Here is a 23,580-nt window from a genome sequence, read left to right on the forward strand (position 1 = left end):
TCCAGTGCCCCACAAAGGATGTGCCACGGCAGGGCGGTGGGAGAGATTTCAGCAAGGAATAACAGAGTGGAGTACAGAACAGGGCTGAATAGCAGGAAATAATTCCAGATAACAAAATCCATGTGCAGCAGCAGGAATGCACTGGAGGCTCTGCACATGGACCATTTGCAGACAGCCCTGAGGCAAGAGCTGGGCTCCAGGTTCTTCCTGTGAGCCCCTTGCTTTCCTAGCACCTTCCCACTTGTAAGGGCACTGCCATCCAGCTTTCAGCGGAAGGAATTACCCATAAAAGGTTGCTTTAGTCAATGAGAGTTGAAAAATGCCAGTGCTCTCCATTCTCACACTAAATGCTGAGGGTGGTTGCTCTGGTCCTACATCAGGACTCAGAGTCTGAGTGGTCTCATCAGGTCTCTATATGACAAGTTCAACACTCTTCACTGTGAGTGGACCTGATTATGGAAGAGTAATTTAGATTTGGAGGTAACTGAGGTCAGAAGAGACCTTTGGAAGTCTCAACCAACTCCCACTCAGGGCAGGTCTAGCTTGAAGTTAGGGCCAAGTCTGGAGGTGAATCTTGTTACTCCTGGTCTTGTCCAGGCAGGTTCTGACCATCTCCAAAGATGGACATCACCCACACCATTTGGGTTTTTTGTTGTTCTGCCCCTGATTGTGAAGCCTTTTCCTTACATCTAATGAGACTTTTCTGTCACGTCTCATGGTATCCCCATCCTTCTCCCAGTAGAGTTGGGTCCATCCTTTCTACACCCTCCAGACAGGAGCAGTCCTGCACCTCCCAGGGTTTCCCATGTCCTACGTTCTCAGACAGTCACAGCTTGTCTAGTGGTGTAAGTACAGCCTCACTATTTGGTATTTGTTTTTCCATCCCATCCTTAATCAGGCACTCCAGCATGCCATCAGAAATGCTGCCAGTGCCCTCATGTCCCAGAGAGAAATCTTTATTTTCCTAAGATTGACCATGCATCACAAAGCTACTGAAATCTTTCCAACCAGAGAACTCCCCTAAAATAAATATGAAGGGAAATGTTTTCCACATTGTGTCACTGCTGTATTGCTCGTCCCATTCACAGAGGGCGGAGGTGGGGAGCAGGTCCTCCAGCTCACACCAGTGTACCTGTAGCTCCAAGCCATCCCACACCCTTCCTTCCCTGGTAGCAAACATCTCTGGTAGCAAAAAAATGCAGACATTCCCTGGTAGCAAAAAAATGGCAGGAGCTGTTCGTGAAGCTTATGTTTTTTTAAATGATCTTACAAATAAATAAGCTTTAGCCTGTGTTTGTGCCTCACCTCCTTGAAACCCCCTGTCACCCAGCCGTGAGTGATGCTCGACGTCTCCTGCTGGCTCTGCTGCCCTTGGGTGGATGTCACATGTAGTGATTCCGCGTGTGCTCTGAAGCCTAATTACACCTCCAGGAGTGGGAAAAAAAATCCCGGGAGGGAAGGTCAGTTTGACAGCCTGAGATATGCACTGGGATGGGGTTTTTTTGCATCGCCTTCCCTCTGTTCCTCAGCAAGGAAGAGGCTCTTTGTACCCCAGCAAGGTTTCCTGTGCCCCGCAGGTCTTGCAGCTGCAGCGTGGTGTTATTAGCGCTGCCAGTCACGGCTCCCCCGGAGCGGGGCTGATAATGAGCCCACCGTGAGCTCGGCCGCGGCTGGAGTGCAATGAGCAGGGAGCAGTCTCCATGCCTTTGAAGGCTGCGAGGAGCAGGGTTGGGATCTCTCTGTTCCCAGCATCGTATGGAAGGGTGCTGTGAGCTGGCAGTGGGCAAGGAGAACCACGGGGGGATCTGGAAGGGCAGGAGTGGGGCTCAGGGAGCTCCTGTTTGCGCTGGGAATTGGGGATGCTGGGGCTGTGTGAGGGCAGTCAGTGAGCACAAACGTTACCTGAGCAGACAGAGGGGGCTTTCTTGCTGCTTACAAATCTACTTCCAAGCCACATTTCCTCTGAGTTAACACTTACACAGGGAGGGGAGAGGTGTTCTTGCATGAATAATAAAACCAGCATCCTCCTGTCTATCAGACGAGATAAAAAGCCCCCAGGGACACAGAGGAAGACAACATTATTATACAGGTCACCAGTAGGTTATTCTGCAATCCTCCTGTATGGGGCTTCACTGGCTGATGCTGGTAGCACCAGCCACAACAGGGGACCGTGTTCCTGCTACAGGGCTGTGGGGAGGGGTGGGCAGGACAGGATCCGCCCCAGTGCTGGGTTACAGAGTCCAACAGCTGTAATTCTTGCAGATGGCAAAAACAGTAGCACCACTGAAGGACCCAACCACCCAAAACATGCTCTCGGCATTCCTCCGTCATCTCTATCCCCCTTTCCCAGGATGAAAGGGTGGTCTTGCCAGGATGGCTAAAGTGGTGGCAGCCTGGAGGGGACATCATGGTGACACAGTGAATGGGAAGAACAGTGAGACCTTTCCAGGTGTTGTGGTCTTTCTCACATGCTCCTAAAGTGTGAACTCCTCTCTGCCACACCAGATGTGAAAGGAGCCAGAGGGAGAACGTGCTCAGTGGGGTGCAAGACTAATCTGCACTGCAGAGTGAAAACTGTGTGGCTGGGACAGACTTCTGGCTTTCTGTGGATATGATGGCACCCCCATTGGCAGCTGGTGGCCACAGAGGCAATGACAGGAGCCATCCTGCACCCAGGGCCTCTCTGGTTCTGGGCAAATCTGGGACACAAGCACCTGCTTGCCCTGCTGTGGGGTTTCCTGCTTGAATCACTCAGTCCCCAGCTTCATCTTGGTGTGAGAAATTTGCCTGATGTCATGGCTAGGTCACTCATCCTGCCTGCCAGCTTGGATTAGATCCTGTGATTTGTGTCAGGTCAGATTTTGGAAGGTTTATTTCACGCTGCTGGTGTGCACTGCTGGTGGGCATGAAGTTGGTGTCAGAGGGAGAAGGAACAGGACAGAGAGATTTCCTGGGAAATAAACAGGTACTTCTCCTCTTCTCTTCTCTTCTCTTCTCTTCTCTTCTCTTCTCTTCTCTCCCTGTATGTGCTATGAGGGTGTGGTGTTAAAAATATTAGTGTTTCAGGTTAGAGAGATGTGGCTCAGAAGTTGATCCTAATTGAAAGAACATCCCTTTCAACCCAAAGCTAACAGTCTGTGTTTCAAACTCCTCACTTCCAAGCTAAGATAATACTGGGTGGGCCACTCCTACAGGCCCCACCAAGAGCCATCTCTCCATGTTGTCACTATTTGCTTCCTTCTCATGATTGTGACACTTGGCAAGCTCCCTGGGGATGGATACCTGGCTTTACTGATATTTAAATTATTATTTTCCTCGCCTCTTTTCTTTTTTTCTGAAACGGCATATGGGCTGGATCTCTGTGTTCACTTTATAGAGAGCAGGGGGGCAGAGAGGAAGATGCTGTCTGAATGTCCCTCTCTCTAACCATAGTTAATAAAACCTCTCTCTGGGATGATAGTCAAAACATATGGATTATTAGGCACTTGGAGGCCCCAGATTCTCTGAGCTCTCTACCCTGATGCCACCAGCTCTGTCACAGCATTGCACCATCAGGACAGCCACGGGGGACATGAGGGATCGCACTCCTGGAGCGGTGGGATGGTATCTCCTGCCTCCCATGGTGGTATCTCAGTTGCTCAAGAGCAGCCACCTGTTTGGTTTGGCTCTTCTGGACCAGGAAGGGTCCCAAACACTGCCTGAGCCCCCCTGAACATCCTTGCTAAGTACACTCAGCTAGTGAACCCAGCAGCACTGCCTCACCTCTGCCAGCCCAGCTCTCCATAAAACAGCCAGCTCCAGGAAGCATCCAGCTGGAAAGAGCTCCGTTTTGTAAACTTTAACTTTTGAGGTAAATTGCACTACTGAGGTGGAAAAAAGTTGAGCAGCAGCCACTGTTCTCAGTGCCCAAGGAGGATTCACATCGCAATAGGAGCATGATGGGCACTTTTTTTTAACAAACAAGTCTTTAAAAGAAGTACTTGCCAAGTGTCAAAATATTTCTCAGTGACATTAAGGACCTTCGGCAGCCGTAATTTAACCGTGAAGGAACCTGATGCCAGCAAAGGACCGCACAGCTGGAAATTTGTGCTGCAAAGCAGCATTTTATGGCTGTTAAGCTGTTGGCCTCTCAACGTTGTAAAGCTGTTAAACAAACACAGCCCTTGGCTCACAACACGTGTCAGGGAGGCACTGTGTTTTGGCAGGAGCAGACTGATGGCAGCAGGGGCTTCACAAGAGCTGTGAAGAGGTAGAAATAAGCAGAGGAGGAAAACTCAGGTGGAGGATGAGATGCCTGTGTACCATCTCAGCCTCATGCTGGGAGAAGGTGGTCTTGGAAGGAGTGCCTAGGTTCACATGGAGTTGCATCCTCCCCTGGTTTGGCATCAGATTGCTGCGCACGTATGGATCCCATACATCTTACTACTGTCATAGCTGCTGGTCAGTAGACACTCAAACCACTCTCTTGCAGAAAAGTGATATCCTAGGGAAGCCTAAATGTAGAAGATTTGGGTGGTATTGGTAGCTTTGAAAGAGGAAATAGGTGTCCCAGGAGGATAAGCCGCATGCTTCAAACTACATGTCCTTTGCTGCATGTTGAAGCAAGCTGTGTTAGTGCCAACACAGATGCCCCAAAAGCAGCCACAGCCTGGCAAACACAAGCTGAGCCCTGGTCCCAATAAAGGCATAGCAAATCCACAGGGAAGAAATAAAATACGCTTGCTGAGCCCAGCACTCAAAAATTCAGAGAAAATGTCCACAAAAATAAGGAGGAGGTTCCTGTCTATTTCTTTACTGTTTGCTTCCACTCTCTTCTAGCAATCATTGCTTATTCCTCTGGCTTGGAAGCTGATCTTGGGAGGCAGGAACAGCTGGTCCTGCTGTGGCGAAGTGTGGTGGGAGATGCCTCCAGCTGTGCTGCCTGCAGCCACCTGTCCAGGACAGGCGCTCCTTAGACTGCTGCCATGAGCTCTTTTTCTGGATCAGAAGCTGTATTAGAAGAACACCAGTGACTGTCATCAGGAGGGCACCACACAGAGATGGACAGGGTGGTCTTCCCAAGCTTGTGGGACTCCTGCCTTGTCCAGTGCTCCCACCCTCCAATGGTACTCCACCTCCTGAAGCTTTCCCAGAAATGTTGTGCCTGCAAGACCCATTCTTTTGCAACCAGCCTATGCTAAAACTTAACCAAAGCAACCAGACTCCGCATGTTACACTGTTTTCTCTGCCAGATCGTGACTGTGTGGCACCTTTCATTGCTACCAGGCAGGCCAAAGAGAACTGGAGGAGTTGTGTTCTCACACTGGTGATAAAAGGAGAGGTCGTGGTAGCATCATTTGTCTTGCTTGCAGCATTTCCTTCTGTTTTTTCCATGTAAACTCTAAATTCCAAAGTCTAGTTTGTGCACTTTGTGGGTTTTGTAATGCAGTGTCTCAGCCATGAAGGGAGGCTGCAAGACTGGACTCCAGATGGTTGGAAAGCAACAAGCTAAGAACAACAAGCAAGAACTGGTGCTGAACGTCTGCATTCAGGTTCATGTGGTTGCACAACTCCATCTTCTTGCAGTCCCTTCACTGATGCATGCCCATGTCTTAATCTTGCCAGGTGGCTGCAAAGAAATGACTCAGTACTAACAGGAAGAAGCTAATGGGACATTTACCACCCAGAACTAGGAAAAAAATGTTCATAGGTTTGTTTTCCAATGATTTGGGTGATCCATTTTGAGGAGATGAACTAGTAAATTATTGCTGCTGCCTGATGAAATTGGTTTTTCCCTCCCTGATGGACACAGCTCCACTGTATCTATTTTGTCACTCAAAAGCATCCATTTTGATGAGAAGTGGGTGACATTAAGCCAAAATTTGCTAGCCTTGCACGTCCTCTTGCTAAGCAATTTGCTGCTTCGCTGCCTCTGGAAGATTGCACTGAAGTTGCTTTCCTGGCACCAGGAGCCGTTTTGAGAATTAGTGCAAAACTAATTTGATTACAAATCTCAAAGACACCAACAAAAGCTATTTTTAAGCTTTTGAGAAGTATGGTCTGAATCAGACTGTTCAGGGAAAACACCACAGGAGTTTCTTGCCATTATTTCAGCCATGAAATTCTCAAAAATCATGGGATCCTGGTGCAGTTGGCTGGCTGAGATCTAGCACGTGCCCACCACCAGTATGTAAAGCTTGTGCTCAGTACCTGGGCATTATCATGAGGGACCCAGCACAGTGCTTGCCTTGGTGCCTCTCTTGGGTTACTATAGGTGTTTGTTCTTCCTTCTTAGAAATATCGTGTGCTTCCTCATAAGCCAACCTCTTATAATCATCAGAAGTCCAAAGCTGGTTATATATAAAAATATAAATAAGGTAAATCTCATTTAAAAAGCACCACTGTCAGAGCCAGGGCAGGATGGTGGGGCTCACATCTCCTCCCTTGACATCCTCTGGTACAAACTGAAGTCTGTGTCAGGTAATTCAGGAGCGCTGGTCACAATTAACATCATGCTTATTCACATGCACCTCTCAAACCTTTGCTGCCTTCAAAGACACCCTGAGCAAGCTGTTTTAAGGACTGTGTTTAGATGTAATCCTTCCCTTCCCTAGGCCATGGCAGCTGAGGCTTCTGCAAGGGAGCGTAGCTCTGCAAAGGGGGGCAGCTGGAGGTGGTCCCTCAACCCCATTCATCCCTCCCACAGGTGCCATGATCCTCACACAGAGCACATCCAAAGAAACACTCTGCTCACCTCATGGGATGGGTGGTTACACCTACACAATTTTCCCTGTAATTTCAGTTTTAGCCTTTAACACGTTATCCTTGTGGATATTCCCCCTCCTGTGGGCTCCCAGATGTGCCTGGCGTGGGGAGGGCAGCAGGGCTGCAGCTCTCAGGGCCAGGAGTGATGACTGACATTTGTTTTGCTGGTTTGCTTCAAACTCCGCAACCCCTTGAGTCCATTCCGCAGGTAGTTTGGCCAGGAGCTGCTGTCAGCAGTGCTTGGAAGAATCAATGATAACCTTTTCCTTTGCTAAGGAGTTGCCTACATGCCAGGGAGCAGAGGATGCTGAAAAACAAATGAAGCTGGGATTCTCCATGGGTCTCCCTGGCATTATTCGTGATATTTAAAAAAACAAACCAGTTCTCCTTTGGTTTCATTGGCCTTTCTATTCTGGCATTTAAACAGAGATTGGCATGGTCAGTATCTGCAGACACATCCTATCATGCTCTCAGGGGTTTCTCTGAAGGTTAGGGCAGCCAGGGTGCTGCATCCAAAGTGCCTCAGTGCCTCCAAGCTGCTGGAATGCGTTTTGGCATTGCAAGAGCCAGTAATGCCACTGCACAGATTATCCCACATCACAGAGAGATGGGCATTTGGGTCTTGGGAGCATGTCTGGGCTGTAGGGTAGGAGCAAGGTTCCTCTGAGCCTCAAGACTGGCACCTTTTGGGATCATTTTATGCTATAATGCTGTTTCAGTATTTAATTCTCCTGCATTTTAGTGTCCAACTGAAGAAGTGAGCTGAGTCTGTGCACCTCTTGCAGGTATGCCTGAGCAGCTTCCCAGAGCACCCCATGGTGGAGAAGTGTCGTGTCCCTCTCTGTCACCCTGTGCCTAGCAGTGGATTTTCACTCTCACAGATCAGCAGTGGGGTTCATGCTTGTTCTTGTCTTGGTTTCAGGCATGGAAGAAGCGCTGGTTCGTCCTGCGCAGCGGTCGGATGAGTGGTGACCCCGATGTCCTGGAGTACTACAAAAATGACCACTCCAAGAAACCTTTGCGTGTCATCAACCTCAATTTCTGCGAGCAAGTGGACGCAGGCCTCACCTTCAACAAGAAGGAGCTGCAAGACAGCTACATCTTCGACATCAAGACGAGCGACAGGACCTTCTACCTGGTGGCTGAGACTGAGGACGACATGAACAAATGGGTCCGCAGCATCTGCCAGATCTGTGGCTTCAACCAGTCTGAGGAGAACACAGGTACCATGAGAGACAGGTCCATTGCTAAGAGCATCTTCTCTCCTGTCCTCCTGTGGGCCCTGAGCCTCTTTCACATCAGACCTGTAGGAGGAGGGTGTAGCCTGCCACAAGGCTGGGGGCCTGAAGTGGGAAATGGATGGGCATGTGGGAAACTTTCATGAGGCTTTCCTGCCTTTGACATCTAAAGAGCTGTCTTGGCTATTGTGAGAGCCAGTCATTTTTACCCTCCATAACTGTAGACCTTTCAGTCTCTTACAAGAAGTTGGTGGTGTTTGGGGACTTTTTAAGCTGCAGCCTTTGTCCCTATCCATCACCAAAATCCCCTTGAGAATGGTGGGAACCAGCAGTGAAAATCCCCTTTGCTCAGGCATTTCTATCCCTTGATGGAGTAGGGGGAGAAGCTTTACTGGAACCATTTCCCACTCCACTGCAGTTTTTCCTGCTGGCAGGCTCTCATGTGGAGGACAGACATACTCTCAGGACCTGCATCCCCATCTCTTCCTGGAACCCTCAGGGAAAGGGCTGGGAGGGTGGAAGGAAAACTCCAGGTAGTTTATGTGCAGGGAGAGGACCTATTGTCTGAGTTGTGCTCCACCATCCACACTCAGTTGCACTTGGGCAAGCCTCTGCATTAAGCACTGGTGAGCTGCCTCTGCTTTCCCAGCACCACGAGGGCACACATAAATCCTGAGTGAGATGGGATGGGGGAGTGAGCCTGGGGTGCAGCTCTGCAGTCACTGCCCATCCCATTATACGAGGTAGCATTTCTGGGTATCTTTGCTTCATCTCATCCATGTTCCAGTCTCATCCAGGGGACTGCAGGCCTGTGCTCTGTCTACATGAAACTCCCCATGATAATGTCCAGCTTGAATTTGTTTTGGTCCCTCGTGGAGCAGCTGCCATCCGCAGGAGTTGAACCCCTGCCAAGAGCTTGTCAGGCAGGACAGCAAACAAAGCATCGCAGCAGCGCGGATGCGCTCTTCACTGACTGACGCATGAAACAGGATGTCACCTTGGCAATGGGTGCACAAGTGGCAGAAAGGATCCTTGATAACGTCGCAGCCAGGTCTTTCAGGGAAAGGTCAGGCTAAATGAATTGCATACCGTTCCGATGTCAGCAGTGCAGCCCTCCAGGTTCAGCAGAATTGTTCAGGCCCCTTTTTTAAGAGCTGTTTCATTGCAGGATTTTCCATTTTGCGTGTGTTCAGCTGGGGGAACTGTTTTTCTTCTCATTTAGTAAAATGAGCTTTCAGCCCAGCAGCAGTGGGATCGATACGGGACTTCAGTGAAATATAAATCTGGGCAGCAAAAGGAAAAACAATCTCCCGCTTGCAAGTACGTCTGTCCCAAAGGGCACACAGGGATCATCAGGCTGCAGAGATCCAAGCGCTATTCCCTGCAGGATCATGGAGTGACATCAGCAAAAGAGGAACAAAAATCCCTATTTGTAACAGAATCACAGCTCGTTAATGCTGTAGGGAAAGTACCCACTTGAAACAGAACCCAGCTGCCAAAGTTTGATTTTCTGAGTAAGCCAAGAAAAAGCCTGCAACGGCAAATGCAGCAGATGTGTCCAGATGCTGCAGCAGAGAGGGAGCATGAATTATTCAGGGCTGGTGCTTCACTTCGGTCCTTGCTGAAGTGGTGACCCCGTGCTCACCTTTCCTTCACCATCCCTGCTAAGTAATGGCAAATAAATCATCAGTTTCCCAAAGTGGGTAATGTTCATTTGAAGAATCCATGGCCTGAGGCTGGGTGAAGAAGTTGAGGGGTCATTGGAGCATGATGGGTGTTAGAAGTCTTGTCCATCTTGGTATATATAAGCTCATCATGGGGTGCATCCTTCATGGGCTGTCACCTGGAGGGAGTAATGAAACAGTTGTAGCAATGTTTGCAATTCTGCTGTGCTGTGCTGTGCTGTGCTGTGCTCCCTCTTCATCACCTCATTGAAGTCAAGGGTGGATGGATGGGAGAGGAACAAAAGTTTGTGTGAGATTAAGACAGTTCCTGGGTAGGAACAGAGCTTGGGACTCTTGGCATTTTTTTCTTGGACCTTCCTCCCCTCATCCTCAAGCTTCTCTGGGCCTTGTTGTGGCCTCTGCCTTGGAGAATGAATGAGTTGGTAATTGGATGAACTAAAAAGGGGGAGGAAAAGGTAACCATCACGAGCAGGAATAGCTCCATGCTAATTGTAGCAATTAATTAACTAAATCTCCTTTTCCCAGCAGACAGGCAGCGTGGTGGAACAAGATCAGGAACTGCCAGGGAAGCCACTGTGCACATTTTTCTGGTTGTACTTGTTCCTGGGTGTGTGACTGCTCTATACTGGCCAGAAAGCCTTGCTGGGTCTGTCCCCACAGCCAGGCTGTTCCCAGCTGGGCTGTACTCTCATCCCAGCTAGGGAACACTCCATCACCAGCAAACACATTGACTGCAGTTGCCATCATATGCTGAATTACTGCCTCCTCGAAGGGACACCCCCACATCAGCTGAGCCCCAGGCACTGGTCACTGGTTTGCTTATAACCCAGTGGTGGTGGGCGACAAACTCATTAGCTTTTGGGGCAGTTTGGGTAAAAGCCTGTTGCACCAGCTCCCCATGATAGTAGGGAAAAGGCAGGGTAAAAAAGCATGATTTAGTAAGCATGATTTAGTAAGCAAATGGACAACCTGGAGTTGCAGTGATGCAAACCCTCTGCACCAGTGTGGGACCGTGCTTAGGTGCTGCCCGTGCTCCCAAAAGGCCCAACAATTAAAAGGCAAACAGATTTACATCCTTTGGTGCTTCTTTCCATTTGCAGCTCAACGGGAGAGTGTAAATTTTCTGTCACTTGGTTTTCACATTAGTCCTTCATGTCCTGTCTAGACAGTGGGACTCTCAGGATTAAGGAGGCTGGACTTGAGGGCGGTTTAATGTCATGCTATGGCTCATTGCTGGTTTGCTGCTTCCAGCTGCATTATACATCTGGTTCAGCGGAAGGAAGCTCGTTTCAGCCTCAGGGACATGAATGTCAGTGAAGCAGAGGGTCCTGCCGGCTGTCCCAAGGAGCAGCTGCTCAGCTAAGCCGTCCCAGTGGCTTTGTTCCCTGCCCCGACCTGAAAATAATTGCAGAGCAGCATGATTACATCTGCCAGGAGAAGGGAAATTAAATTGAATCTAAAGTGTTTACCCAGACTGTGGCAAAGCTCTTTGTTTCTGTTAACACCTATTTACTTTGAGAGCTAATTACGATTTTTGAACAAGCGGAACCTCACAGGATCCCGGCTCCTCTGCGTCTCTGAGGAAGCTGACCATGCTCAAGGAAAGTAGATTTGCTCCTGTGTCAGTGCTGCCTTTACACTGCAGTTTGCACTGCTGCCACCTTGAGTGATCCAAATACAATGGGGGGAGACCAGCCGGGGACCCTGGGCCACAGGCTACATGAGAAAGGCCAGCACATGGGTGTTTCAGACCATCAGCATTTTCCCTGCCCTAGTGGGCAGGCAGCCAGGGCTCAGCTGTGAACTGGATTTTCTCATATGCTTTGTTTGTTGAGGTTAAAAAAATACCAAATCCCCCTAAACATATCTCATGTGCCATTAACCCTTTCTGAAGCTGATGCTTCAGCCAAAACCCCTCCTTGTCCCATCCCCAGTATGACAGAGGTGCAGCTACAGCAGCCTGTAGTTTAATTTCTCACAAACCAGTGTGTGCCCATGCAGTGAGCATGTCCTTGCAGGGGCCCTGTGCAAGGATTAGTTATTTTGAAGGAGTCAATATCTTTATTAACTTTATGTCAATTTACTGTGCCACCCCCAGTATCTCCCTGGAGCTCCTCTTATACCTTCTCCATGGAAAAGGGGCTCTTTCAGAGGCTTGGATTTGTGGATGCTGACCAAACATGGGTGGAAGTTTAAAAGCTTATTCATGCACATCATTAATGCCCCTGTGCTAGAGGAGGCAGACATGAAACCCAGGGAAAGGAATATCTGTGTGTAAGTAGATGTCCTTGCTTGGAGCTGAAAGCTCCCTCTGCTTGGAGAGGGTGAGGAAGGCGTGGGAAAAGGATGGCACTGGGCTCCTGCCCTGGTGGGTTGTGTCTGGCAGCAGTGGCCTCTCCCACCCAGTCCAGGCATGTTATCTTTTTCTTTTTTTCTTTTTTTTTTTTTTGGTCCATCTGGGACTTAATTTCTTCTATTTATTTCTCTGCTTTCTGTCAGGGAGTTGGTCCAGGGCAGTTCTGGGTTCTGGCTAACTCCCCACTCCATCTCTAAGGCATGGCGTTGGTATTTTACATCATGACAGGGAGCAATCCCAGCAATGTCTCGCTGAACATAGGTCAGGGCTGAGCATTAAAGTTCAATGGAGATGCATCTCTCCTTCCTCCTTCAACCCAGACATGCTCACTCTAGCAGTTCAGTGGATCACCCTCTGGATACCAGTCACTTTCTGCTCACACTGGTGAGATCTGCACCTCACATACCTGCGTGTCTTTGGCTTGGTTCTGCCCCAGACCCTCCACCAGCTGCCCCATTCCAACCCATGAGAGCAAATTTATTGCTCTCACTTGACTTGCATTGTCTGGGGGTCCCACATGGGCCACAGGCTGGTTGTCACCCAGCCTGCTGCCTGCCAGTCTGTGTTACGAGCCCATCTGGCTGGTCTTGCACGCTCCTCACTTCTCTCCCAAAAGCATGTTTTTCCTAGCAACAGGCAAATGATACCTTCAGCCCCACTGGTTCCTTGCAGCTGGGTTTGCAGCTGGGTTTTTGCCCGATAAAGTGAGCTCAAGATGCACCAGAGAAGAAAACAACAGAGAGACCCCTGAAGACTTGTTAGGAGAACAGAAGCTGCCTAAAACTCTGTGAAGAGGCTGTGGGCTGCAAGACTAGAGTAAAACCAGGTTTGAACATTGCATACCACCCACCTCTCCCAAACACTCCCAAGTCACCAGTGTTCCCCCTTCCTGCATGCAGGAGCAGGGCACCAGGGAGCATGTGCAAGGTGACAGTTCCTGCATTCCTGCCACCACTGCCTCTCCCATGGCCAGGAAGAACCAAAGCAGAGGGGAAATACACAAGACTGCTGGGTACTTCCTTGCTATATTGCCTAGCACATGCCTCCTTCCTTCTCTGCTGTGGAGGAAGTTCACAGCCCAGCCAGGGACCGTGCAGAGGCTGAGGCATGTGGGATGAGAAATGGGGCCAAGGAGGGATATGTGGGGGTGTCCTTGAGTCCCTGACAGCACCCAGGCCCTGGTGTGCATTGTTTTGGGATCTGCAGGCAGCACTGCCACCTAAGGGCAATGGAGCAAGCAGCCCCTTGTGGAGCCTTGTGCCCTCATGACTTCCTAGAATGATAGACTGCTTTGGGTTGGAGGTGACCTTAAAGATCATCCAGCTCCAACCCCTCACCGTGAATAGGGACACCTTCCACTACAGCAGGTTGCTCAAAGCCCCATCCAACCTGGCCTGGAACACTTCCAGGGATGGGGCATCCACAACTTCTCTGTGCAGCCTGTGCCAGTGCCTCACCACCCTTACAGGGAATAATGTCTTCCTAATATATAATTTAAACCTGCCCTCTGTCAGTTTAAATTTATTCCCTCTTGTACCACTTGACTTTTTCGCTTCTGTTGCCGTAAGTCAATTGGTCTTGACTCCATCTGTAAGCCCTGGTATGAGATGTACTTGGACATCAGCTCACATGGAGGCCAGTCTGTCCCTTGGCAGACAGTACAACAAGCAATGAACAAGAGTATGTTTGAGTTGAGCTTGACCATGGGATGGACAGGCATATCTGGTAGGATTCTCTCCAGATATCTCACCTTCCTATGTTTGTTCACCTACCCAAAGACCTAATGTCCCCTGCCCCATTTTGGATTTTGAGGTAGCTTGTGTTGGGACAGGAATGTGGATTCTTGAGCCCTGTACTCTGACCTGCTGTCCCACTGTACATACAGATGCAGCCTTTTCCTCAGTGTTCCCATCGATACTTTCAGCACTCAGCGTCAAGGAACTCCCTCTTTTAAAACACCTATGTCACATCTAGATCCACTGGTTGCACACCTCAAGGACATTTGGATCAGAACCCCCTCCCTCATCCTTTTCTTCCATGTTCTGAGTGTTCCTAACAAGGAAGCAGCTGTGGCTGCAGGTTTACTCTGGAGGACAAATGCAGATGTCGTATCTCAGCCCCAGGTTTGACCCAGCCTCGCTGGAATAGGTGGGGGATACCTGGTGGCCCAAACTGACTTTGCACCAGGCTCATGGTTAAACTTCAGGTGCATGCAGACACCTTCTTGCCAAAGTCACAGTTCATTTCTTAGCCTTCCTGCCACTTTAAATTTGTTCCAAACTTCCTTGACCCTGGTTTTCCTGCTCCACAAACAGCAAGTTATTTTAAGATCTGACACTATTCAGCTTTTATTTCTGTGTAAACAATACCAGAGATGGAGTGGTATTGGCACAAAGGAGCAGCTTGAGAGCAGTTAGCTGCCTGCTGTCTTTTTCCCCCTTTTTCCCTCTTTCCCTTTGGAGATAAGCTAGTTGTAGTACTGATGAGTCTGCTGAAGAGCAGAACACCACTAATGACCTGGAATTAGTTTCCTAGATGACAGAAACAGGGGGAGATCCTTGCTGGTCTTTACCAGCTGGTCAGGGTGTCCTTGCTGTGATTCCCCTGGCAGTTTGGAGAGAGAACTGATGGCACTGAGAGTGAGGCATGTTTGGGTGGTTGTAGTCTGTCTACTTCTTTGGAGAAAAATGAAAAAATATGTCTAGAATGAGGCTAGTCATTTGCACCCTGAAAGTGGCCATTTCTTTCCCTTGGTTCTCCAAGGAGGTAGGACTGATGAGCTCAGGTGTCCCCTTTGTACTAAAACTCATCCCACCTGTCTCGGGATTGCTGTCAGGCCTTTGCTATTAGGCTGGCTCTTCAATGATTTCATTTTCATAATTTCATTTACACCAGACAACAATCAAACCCTGGTAATCTTCCATACCTTATTCCTCTTGCTGTATTCTGCTCTTCAGGGTGCTGGGTTCCCAGAAACTGCTGTGGTGGTCACTGTCCTTGATACCAGGAGGAAGTTTCCTGCCCATATAGGTGCCAAGAAGAGGACTGAGGCAAGGATGCAGAAGTTTTTAGCAAGGGAAAGGGTCTTAAGGTATCTACATAGTTAGAAAACCAGGCCTCTGGCTTCAGGACATCTGATGTAATCAAATCTCTGACATTTGCAGTGCTTGGACCAAGGCTTCCTTCACTGTTTGGGTTTTGGAAATTTAGGAATTTCTAACATTTTCTTATTTAGATGTTGTTATTGTGACTGTGGACGTTTTGAAGAGGTAGAACTGAAAAAAAACCTAGAAGATATGTGAGCCTTGTGTTTGCAAACCCATAACTCTGCCACCCAGGGAGTCTACTGGAAGATAAGTGCTTGTTGAGCCTCCCTTGACCATACCCAGGACTGATGGGAACTGGCAGAGGATGCAGCTGTTTGTGGGAGCACAAGGTTTATAGGACAAAAAATGCTCTTATCTCGCTGCAAATAATAAAACCATCAACCAGCAATAAAAAAAATTTATGCTCAGCTTTCAAAAAGGACCAACAGTCAAAATACTCCAGCTCTTCTTGACTGTTTCCCAGCTGGCGCCCAGCTCAAGGGTATCCAACTGGCCTCTTCTGAAGATAAATACAGAGCTGGAGGACTGGGGCCTTTGGGGAAAATCCTGCCCTTTCCTGGCCAAAGTCCCACTGGTTTAGCTGAGCTGAGGCTGGGATTTGAGCTGGGAGAGAAGGAAGAAATGTGAAGTTCAAGAGGTTTGAGGGTTTTTTGGCACTAAAAGCATTGCCCAGCCTTTCCTGCACGGGTTTTCTAGCAGAGATTGACAAGCTGAGTTCACATCTCAGCCCTGGGCAGGACTGTCTCCTGGCCTGGCACCCAGAATCAGAAACCCATTTAACATAATTCTTTGTTTTGTAATTGGCTTATATGGCTATGAGCCCTGTCAGATGAGCTCTGTTAGTTTAATGGGCACAGAGGAATTTTTAGGGTGACTTACTGACCGTGGAAAAATGAGCGTGGCAGACGGTATCAGTAGTGCATCAAAAAACAAAACCATGCAGAGCCCTTGGAAACAAAAACAGCTGATGGACTTGGAGTGAAGTGACACTGTCTGAGCAGAACCAAGGGAGAGAGGGAGGGAGAGAGGCATTTTTGGGTGTCAGCCAACTAAGAGGAAACTCAAGTCAGATTTGCCTGCATTTATATTTCCCAGAGGGGTCTTGGGACTGTTGTAGCCCATGTGTCCCAGTCATGCACTTTGGCATTCATGGAGCTGCCATGAATCTGTGCATACAGAGTTTCTCAGGCATCAGGGCAGGACACAGATCTGCAGGTGATGCCCAATACATAGGAACCAGGCTGGCAAATGCAATGGACAGGGAACCCCAAAATGCAAGTGCAAGCAGGTTGGACAAGGGGAAAAAATCACCTTTGCAAAGGATAATTTTCTGGCAGTTTTTTACAATGTGACACTTTCCCCCCTGCCACGTAAATGTATTTTCCCATTTTTTCCCTCCATACATTTCCCATTGTTCCCTCCAAAGCTTTGAGAGGGACCTGGTTTTATATGCCCTGTGCACTGCTTTGTAAAACCTGATAAAAGCCAGGACAGATTTAGACTTTCATTTCCCAGATCCCAATGCCTATTTGTTTGCTGGTTTGTATTGCTTTATATTTCCAATTAAAACCAAGCCTAAGCAAAGGGAAAGCTTTCTAAAGCCTTTAAAGCCTCCAAGTGAAGGCACATGGAGCAGGAAGGAGACATGAAGCTGTCGATTCCTGTGAACTTTCCATGACACCAGTCAGGGTTTGTTTCCAGACTGATTCTTATTTATGAATGCAGTAGCATTTATTACTGATTTTATCTGTAAAGATGGCATTTCTTCCCTAGACGGTTTCTGTGCCTCAGTTATAATTACTGCCTGCTCCTCAAACATATTTTTGATTTATTTATTGTGGTACAATACCAGAGCTGTAATGTTGGCAATTGCTTAGGGCTGTGGGGCTTACACCTGATCCAGGGATGCCCTGCTTCCACGTCCCAGCTCCCTCCAGGAAGGCTGAGAACATCTCTAAGGGTCCATTGCAGCGTAGATGTAGCCAGGAAACATGTCTTCTGCTATGCCAGGTGCTGCACAAGCCCTGAGCAGAAAGGGAGCCTCTGCTTGAAAGGATTCATCACTAGGGCACAGTACAGATGTGTTTGGTGCATCTTTTATCCTGCCTGTAGCCATTTGCTGCCAGAGGCACATCAGTGGTGGTGCCTGTTCCCTCCAAGCTGGGAATGGTTTTTAAAAGGACACTTGGCCACAGCTTCTGAAAAACATGTTTAAAAATGAGGCTGTCCAGGAAAATTAGATATTCTTTATCTCTTCTGTTCCCCACTCCCCCAGCTGCTTCTCTGTGGGATTCAGACACAGAAGGGAGTTACGATTTCTCTGAGGCATCCAAGGACCATCTTTACCATTTTTCCATGCTTACAGTCACTTTAAGCCACAGAGGATGAAGCAAATACTTAAAGCTGTGTGAAAAAATAAGTGCAGCCCTCCATAAAAGTCAACAAAACCCACCAACCTGAGTCTTCATCCTTAGAAATAGTCAAAACCTGGCTGGACACAGTCCTGACCTGCTGTAGCTGCCCCTGGACCCCTCTGGGTAAAAAACCTTTTCCTAATATCCAACTAAAGCTCATCTCAAACACTTACTGGGCATGTAGCTTCCTTTCATACTTACTGGGTTGTTGTCACATGCCGAGGAATGTGACTGGTTTGCACCTTTGATTGATTGCCACCCTTTATATCTGTTTATTAGAATGGAAAATAACATTTCACCTCAAAAATTTCATCATGTGCTCTCTCAGTTCCACATGACCTAATCCCATCCCAGCCAGCACAGCTGCTTGTGCCAAGTTTTGGTATGATTACCTTCCATCATTTCACTGCCAAACTGTCCCTGTGCTCATGCGCCGCTGCTTTTGAAAGTAAGCTGGAGTGACTCATTGCAATTGCTTTTTTTTTTTTTTTTTTTTTCCCCACAACTGACAATGAATCCTCTTTTTGAAGCGTTGGGCAGGTGTCTGGGCACTTGCAAATACTTCATCTCCTGTAAAGGTGTCGTGAAAGACATTTGCTCTGCCTGTGGCTCCATCCTCACCTTCATCTCCCGGCCGATCATCTGCCCTGCCAAGCACCACCTTGTTTGACATTGCTGTATGTGTAAACCCTCCCCTCCAGCCTGAGTGTGCTCTGCACAGACTGAACCTTGATATAAAGCTTTTACGATGATAATTATTTTTGCTGGCTTGCCATGATGGTTCATATTGCTCTCCAGTGAGTCATGATGAAGTCTTTCAAATACCCACTTGAAATCCATAAATTCTGTGATGAATCTTTCTGCTACTTGATGGTTGCTTTGATGATTAGTGTTAGGGTCAAAACCTGGTCAACACATGGTCTTCCAGCTGAAAACAAAAAGGGAGCTTGTAAAAAAAAGGGAGAGTGACTTTTTACATGGGCAGATAGGGATAGGACAAGGGGGAACAGTTTTAAACTAAAAGAGGAGAGAGTTAGACTAGATGTTGTGAGGAAGTTCTTTACTTGAGGGTGGTGAAGCACTGGCACAGGTTCCTCAGAGAAGCTGTGGATGCCTGCAGTGTTTAAGGCTAGGTTGGATGGGGCTCTGAGCAACCTGGTCTAGTGGAAGGTGTCCCTGCCCATGTTGCAGAGTTGGAATTACATGGTCTTTAAGATCCCATCCAATCCAAGGTAATCCATGATCCTATGAAAATGCTACTATCATCTCTTGAGATTTGTCTGAAAAAAACTCCTGATAGAGCTGAAGACTGTTTTCCGCAGAAAGCACTATGGTGTCTTTTTTTTTTTTTTTTTAAGTATCTCAATCCCAGTTCATTGACTCTTCTGGCTTTTCTTCCTCCTCCTGATTCTAAGAAGAGAAGGTGGATTTGTGATTTTCATTTGGAGCTCATTCATGCTTTTACAGCTTTATTACAGTTTTTAAATACTGTTAGATCTCCTCTTTGCCATCACCATAACTCCTTCTGAGCATCTGAGATCCCGTTGTTTTTCTTATGCTCCAGAAACTGTTTTTTTATGCTCCAGAAACTCACTTCCACCGTTTCTTCTACCTCTAGGAAGAACTCGAGAACACAGGCTTGGAAATGCTTTGAGTTTGTTTGGCACGATGTTGGAAGGACCACCCTGTCCTCTGCCTGCCAGTAACATTTTTATGGAGATAAATCCGTGCTGTCCAAGTCCTGGGCAAACAGAGCTTTGTGTACTAAAAGATCCACTCTCATCTCAGTGATGAGAAGACATGCTGCTGGTCTGGTGTCTTGTGGCACCATCTGAAGAGAAGGCCAACCCTGTGTTCACAGAGCTGTATGATGCCGTGGTTTGTTTTACAGATAAAGTGGCTCAAAGAATTAGTACTGCCGTGACTGCAAGAATGCCCTCAATTGTATTAGATAAGTTAAAATATTTGCTTTAATAAGGCTTATGGGCAATAAGGTGACGCACAGATGGGTTTTCCCTGTGGGTGCATTGCTGCATGAGTGGTCCCTCTGATGTTCTTGGCTGTCTCCAGAGCAGTTGGGCTTGGGAGGTTGGAGCAGGCTGGCTTCTAGTCTGGTCTAGTCCCAGTAGTCCCTGCATTCCCGTGGTTGTAGCCAAAAACCATTATATCCTGGCTTATCCTTCCCAGAATCTCTGGAAAAAAATGGGTCTAATGTACTGTCTATTTGTCACCATTCCACTTTTCATCCTGTAGATGAAGGATGAAGATGGATCTCACCCAGATCTATCTCAGCAGCCAAATACACTAAGTTCAGACATGTGTCACATGAGTAATTAAAATCAAAAATTAAATAAATCCCATTCCTGTGAGGAAGAAGGAGTGCTCAGAAGTTGCCTATATGGAGTGAGAGCAATCTGGGGAAATGCTGTTCTTGCAGCAAATGAAGCAGGTGACAAGCCCAAAACAAACTCCCTTTCAAAGGCAGTGAAAATTCAGCATCTTAGTTTTCACTCCCTCTGGTTTTCATTTCCATACTCTTTCAGTGTCAATTTTGATTCACACCTTTTCATTCTGAATTTGAATGAATTTCGGGAAAAAACAAGAATTGCACTTTCACATCTAAAAAGCACATCATGATGATTTTCAGTTGAAGAGGGGCAGTCTGCCCCCAAAAAACTATCTGCTCTGATGAGAATGAATTGAAATACCTTGACCTTCTCCCCTTTTACTTAAAATTCACTTTTATTCTCTGAAGGTTTCTTGTAATTTCTGGCTTCAAATGATCCCTTGGCAAGCTCCTATTTTGATTAAATGGCATTTTCCAGCTGGAAGATGGCAGAAGATTTTCAGCTGGCCCTAAGCCAAGCATGAAGCACCAGGCGAGGCACCGGGCGAGGCACCGGGCAAAAAGATGTGGATTTTGCTCTGGATGCTGGTTCCAGCTGTGGTGGGTGCATGGATGGGTGACCTGCAAAGGGGATAATGTCATCTGGTGCTTCTGGCTTTTAAGAGTGCCAGAAGCAGCAGATTTACCGCACTGTGAGCTGGTTTGAGCAAGGAAGAGGAGGATGAGGAAATGCTGAGTAAGGCCATGGGATGGTTCCCAACCCATGAGAAAGAATCAAAGCAGGGATGGTCTTTGGATGCCAGTGGATGTTTTGTACCTGAGTCTCCCGATGAATGCCAAAATCCAGAACTGTAACCGTGAAGGAGATTGTGATAAATCTGCCTTACCTGAGTCTCCTGAGGACCAAGCTATACATTACGCTCCACTGCTCCACTAAAGGCAGCTCTACTGCTGCTGTGTGTTAAAAATAATCACAAAACCAGCCCGTGCTTTAGTGCACAGGGTTCAAACAGGAACATCCATGCTGGGAGTTTGCTCTGCTTCTCAGTGCAGAAGTATCCAGCGGGGAGGGACTTGCTTGTACATGACCAGATGTGACAGGGAGATGGAGGGTGTCCAGGTGGAAACACTCATGCAAAGGGAAAAGAAAAACAAGAACTGAAGATGGAGCTGAACTGATAGTGATCAAAGTCTATCAGGATGTTAAGCCTACTGGGATTGAGGACTCCAGCCCACTCTGCATCTCCTTTAGCCACCCTCAACTCATTCTTGGGGTGGTCCCATGGGGGCTCAAGCCATGGTGGATGGGGAATGTGGGGACAGGGAAACTACTGGCACTGACCCTAACACAAAATTGCTTGTGGGAGGAGCTGCCAGCCCTGCATTTCTGAGTGCAAATACCACTCCAAAGTATTGCACTGCTTTCAGCCCACGCCAGTTCTTGCCTTTGGCACAAGCTGTGCTCCCCACTCCCTGCCAAACCAGTACAGATGTTTTAACACCCACCAGAACTCAGATAATTACAAACAGAATCAAAAGACTGGTCAGAGTTGTTTTCTTTTAATTGCCTGAACTCTCAGCCGTTCTCAAGCAAGATGCTTCCCACTTTCTGACATTGCTTCAAAGACATTTTTGTGGGACACATTGCTAATACTCATTTTATGATTAGGGGAATGTCTAGAAGCCCCAACCAGGATGAGGATCACACCATGCCTGCTGATGTAATGGTTACCACAGAGTGGAACAAGTGCAGGAAAGATGAGTACAGCATCTGGGAAAACACTTTCCTGGGAAATTAGAGCTAATTTCTAACCAGCAGCTTTTCAGCCGTGGCACAGCTCATTTTCAAATGGGTTTGGGGTGTGTTTTCAATGGAACAGAACCATGTGATCAGCTGGTGGGCACAGGTCAGAGAATGCTGCAAGTGCTTTGCATCCTAGATCCTCATGGAAGACAGTGCTTACCATGGAGAGATTGTGAGCAGCTGAGATAAAGGAAGCAGCAGCATTTCCTGTTGTAACAGGGGGAAGCCAGTAACAAAAACTTTCTTCCTGGTCTTTGCTTGTACAACCCTGAGATACAGGAGTGTGGCCCATGATGAGAAGCTTGGTTCTCTCAGGCCAGTTGCAAACAGCCAGGTTTGAGTTTCACAGACAAGAACTGATTCAGGATCCAGTTGTCATGAAACCAGTTGTCACATGTGTCTGCTCTGAGGCCACTTAGAAAGCATCTGTGGAAGGAGGACCAAGAAAACTTGCTCAGGCTTCACTCTACATGAGCCACATCATGTAATGTCATCTTTTTTCCATCAGGATGCTTTGGTGTTCTCCTGGATGTGCAGGTGAATTTTGTCCTTGCATTTTCCATTACTTGACTGTTTGGGAAGGAGCTGACCAGCACAAGGCCACCAACCCTGGTGGGATCAGGCTGTTTTCATGGCTCTCCCCCCAATTCCTGACGCAAAATTCCTTGTCTGCCATGCTCAGACATGAAAATTTCCATCCGACGTTATTCCAGTTCATTTCTGGTTGCTGTGGAGACCAATTTAAATGAAACTCTAGTATTTTGAAAGAGAATATGAGTCTAAGTCATTTGCCATGCAAGGTCCCATGCTAATAGCATTAGCATATTATTTGATTGTGGCGATGTGTAGGGAATAAATTCCAAGTCCTTTTGCCATCATTGCATCTTAAAAGAAGAGGAAGAGAAAAACCTCTGGGCTTTAACTGGTACTGAAGACCTTCACTGCATGTGAACTCCTGATTTCTGAATGCATAAAGCTTTGGGGGTCACAGGCATTTTTAACCTCATGGCAATGTGAATAGCTTGCTGGAAAGGATCCTTTCTTTCTCTGCTTCCACTGAGCACTGTTAATAGACTGTCTAACAGGCAGGACTCAGGTTTTTAATGATGGGCAGAAAAATCCAAGATGGCTTTTTGAGCTGTTTGCATTTTTCCTGGAGTGCTGGTGTTGCAGAACATATCAAAAGAGCGGCTGGGCAAGGTAAAATCCTCCCATTGCTTATAACAGATTTTTGCTTCTTGCATTTTGCCCTCTAATATTTTAAGAATGGCATCGCCTTCAGGATTTCTTCAGGTGATCGCAGTATGTGGACGTGCTCCTAAATGAATAAAAAAGAAGAACAAGAGAACAAAAAGAAACAAAAAACAACATGGAAAACTGTTGCAGATAGGCTTGTTTTGAGAGAAAAGTCTGAAGAGATGAAAAAGGGAAGCTTACTTCCAGCAAGAAAAAAAAACCAAACCAGTTTCATTCTCCACCCCAACGAGCATGTTTTCTGGAGCTGGACTGATTCTTGCTTGCATTGACTTTCCAGGCTGCTTTGTGGCTGGTTCAGGGACACAATATTGTGTCCATGAGGGTTAATGACTTCTTCTGTCTCCTCTCTGGATTTTTGCAGGGCTGGGCATAACAGGCTCACCTGAAGCTGTGTGAGAAATGTGGAGCTCTACTGCAGCCACCTGTCCTCATCTTCACCCCTTACCCCTGCACCACAGCTCCCACCTCCCATTCCTTTTAACTCATCAGCTAAAATACCACCCACAGAGCAAAAATTGCATTAATTTTATATAGAGGAGAGAAAAACAGAGTCAAACTCCTGCAGTTAGGTCGTATGCATGAGTGCAACTGTACCCATGAAGAAGGAGACTCTGAGAGGAGAAATTTG

General features: G+C 47.5%; 1 protein-coding gene across 5 annotated transcripts in view; it reads left to right on the top strand.

Moving 5' to 3' along the window:
* Positions 1 to 23,580, top strand: part of GAB2 (GRB2 associated binding protein 2) — a 93,880-nt gene that overhangs the window by 45,128 nt on the left and 25,172 nt on the right. For all 5 annotated transcript variants that reach the window (XR_005956487.1, XM_041483633.1, XM_041483634.1 and 2 more), the window contains exon 2: positions 7,667 to 7,967. Coding sequence is in view for 4 of the 5 variants with exons in the window: in XM_041483633.1 (XP_041339567.1) it covers positions 7,667 to 7,967 (301 nt within the window). In the remaining variant the exon portion in view is untranslated. The remainder of the gene's footprint in view (positions 1 to 7,666; positions 7,968 to 23,580) is intronic.

Source organism: Pyrgilauda ruficollis, unplaced genomic scaffold (genome assembly GCF_017590135.1).
Source record: "Pyrgilauda ruficollis isolate IOZ18807 unplaced genomic scaffold, ASM1759013v1 scaffold60, whole genome shotgun sequence".
Taxonomy (NCBI): domain Eukaryota; kingdom Metazoa; phylum Chordata; class Aves; order Passeriformes; family Passeridae; genus Pyrgilauda; species Pyrgilauda ruficollis.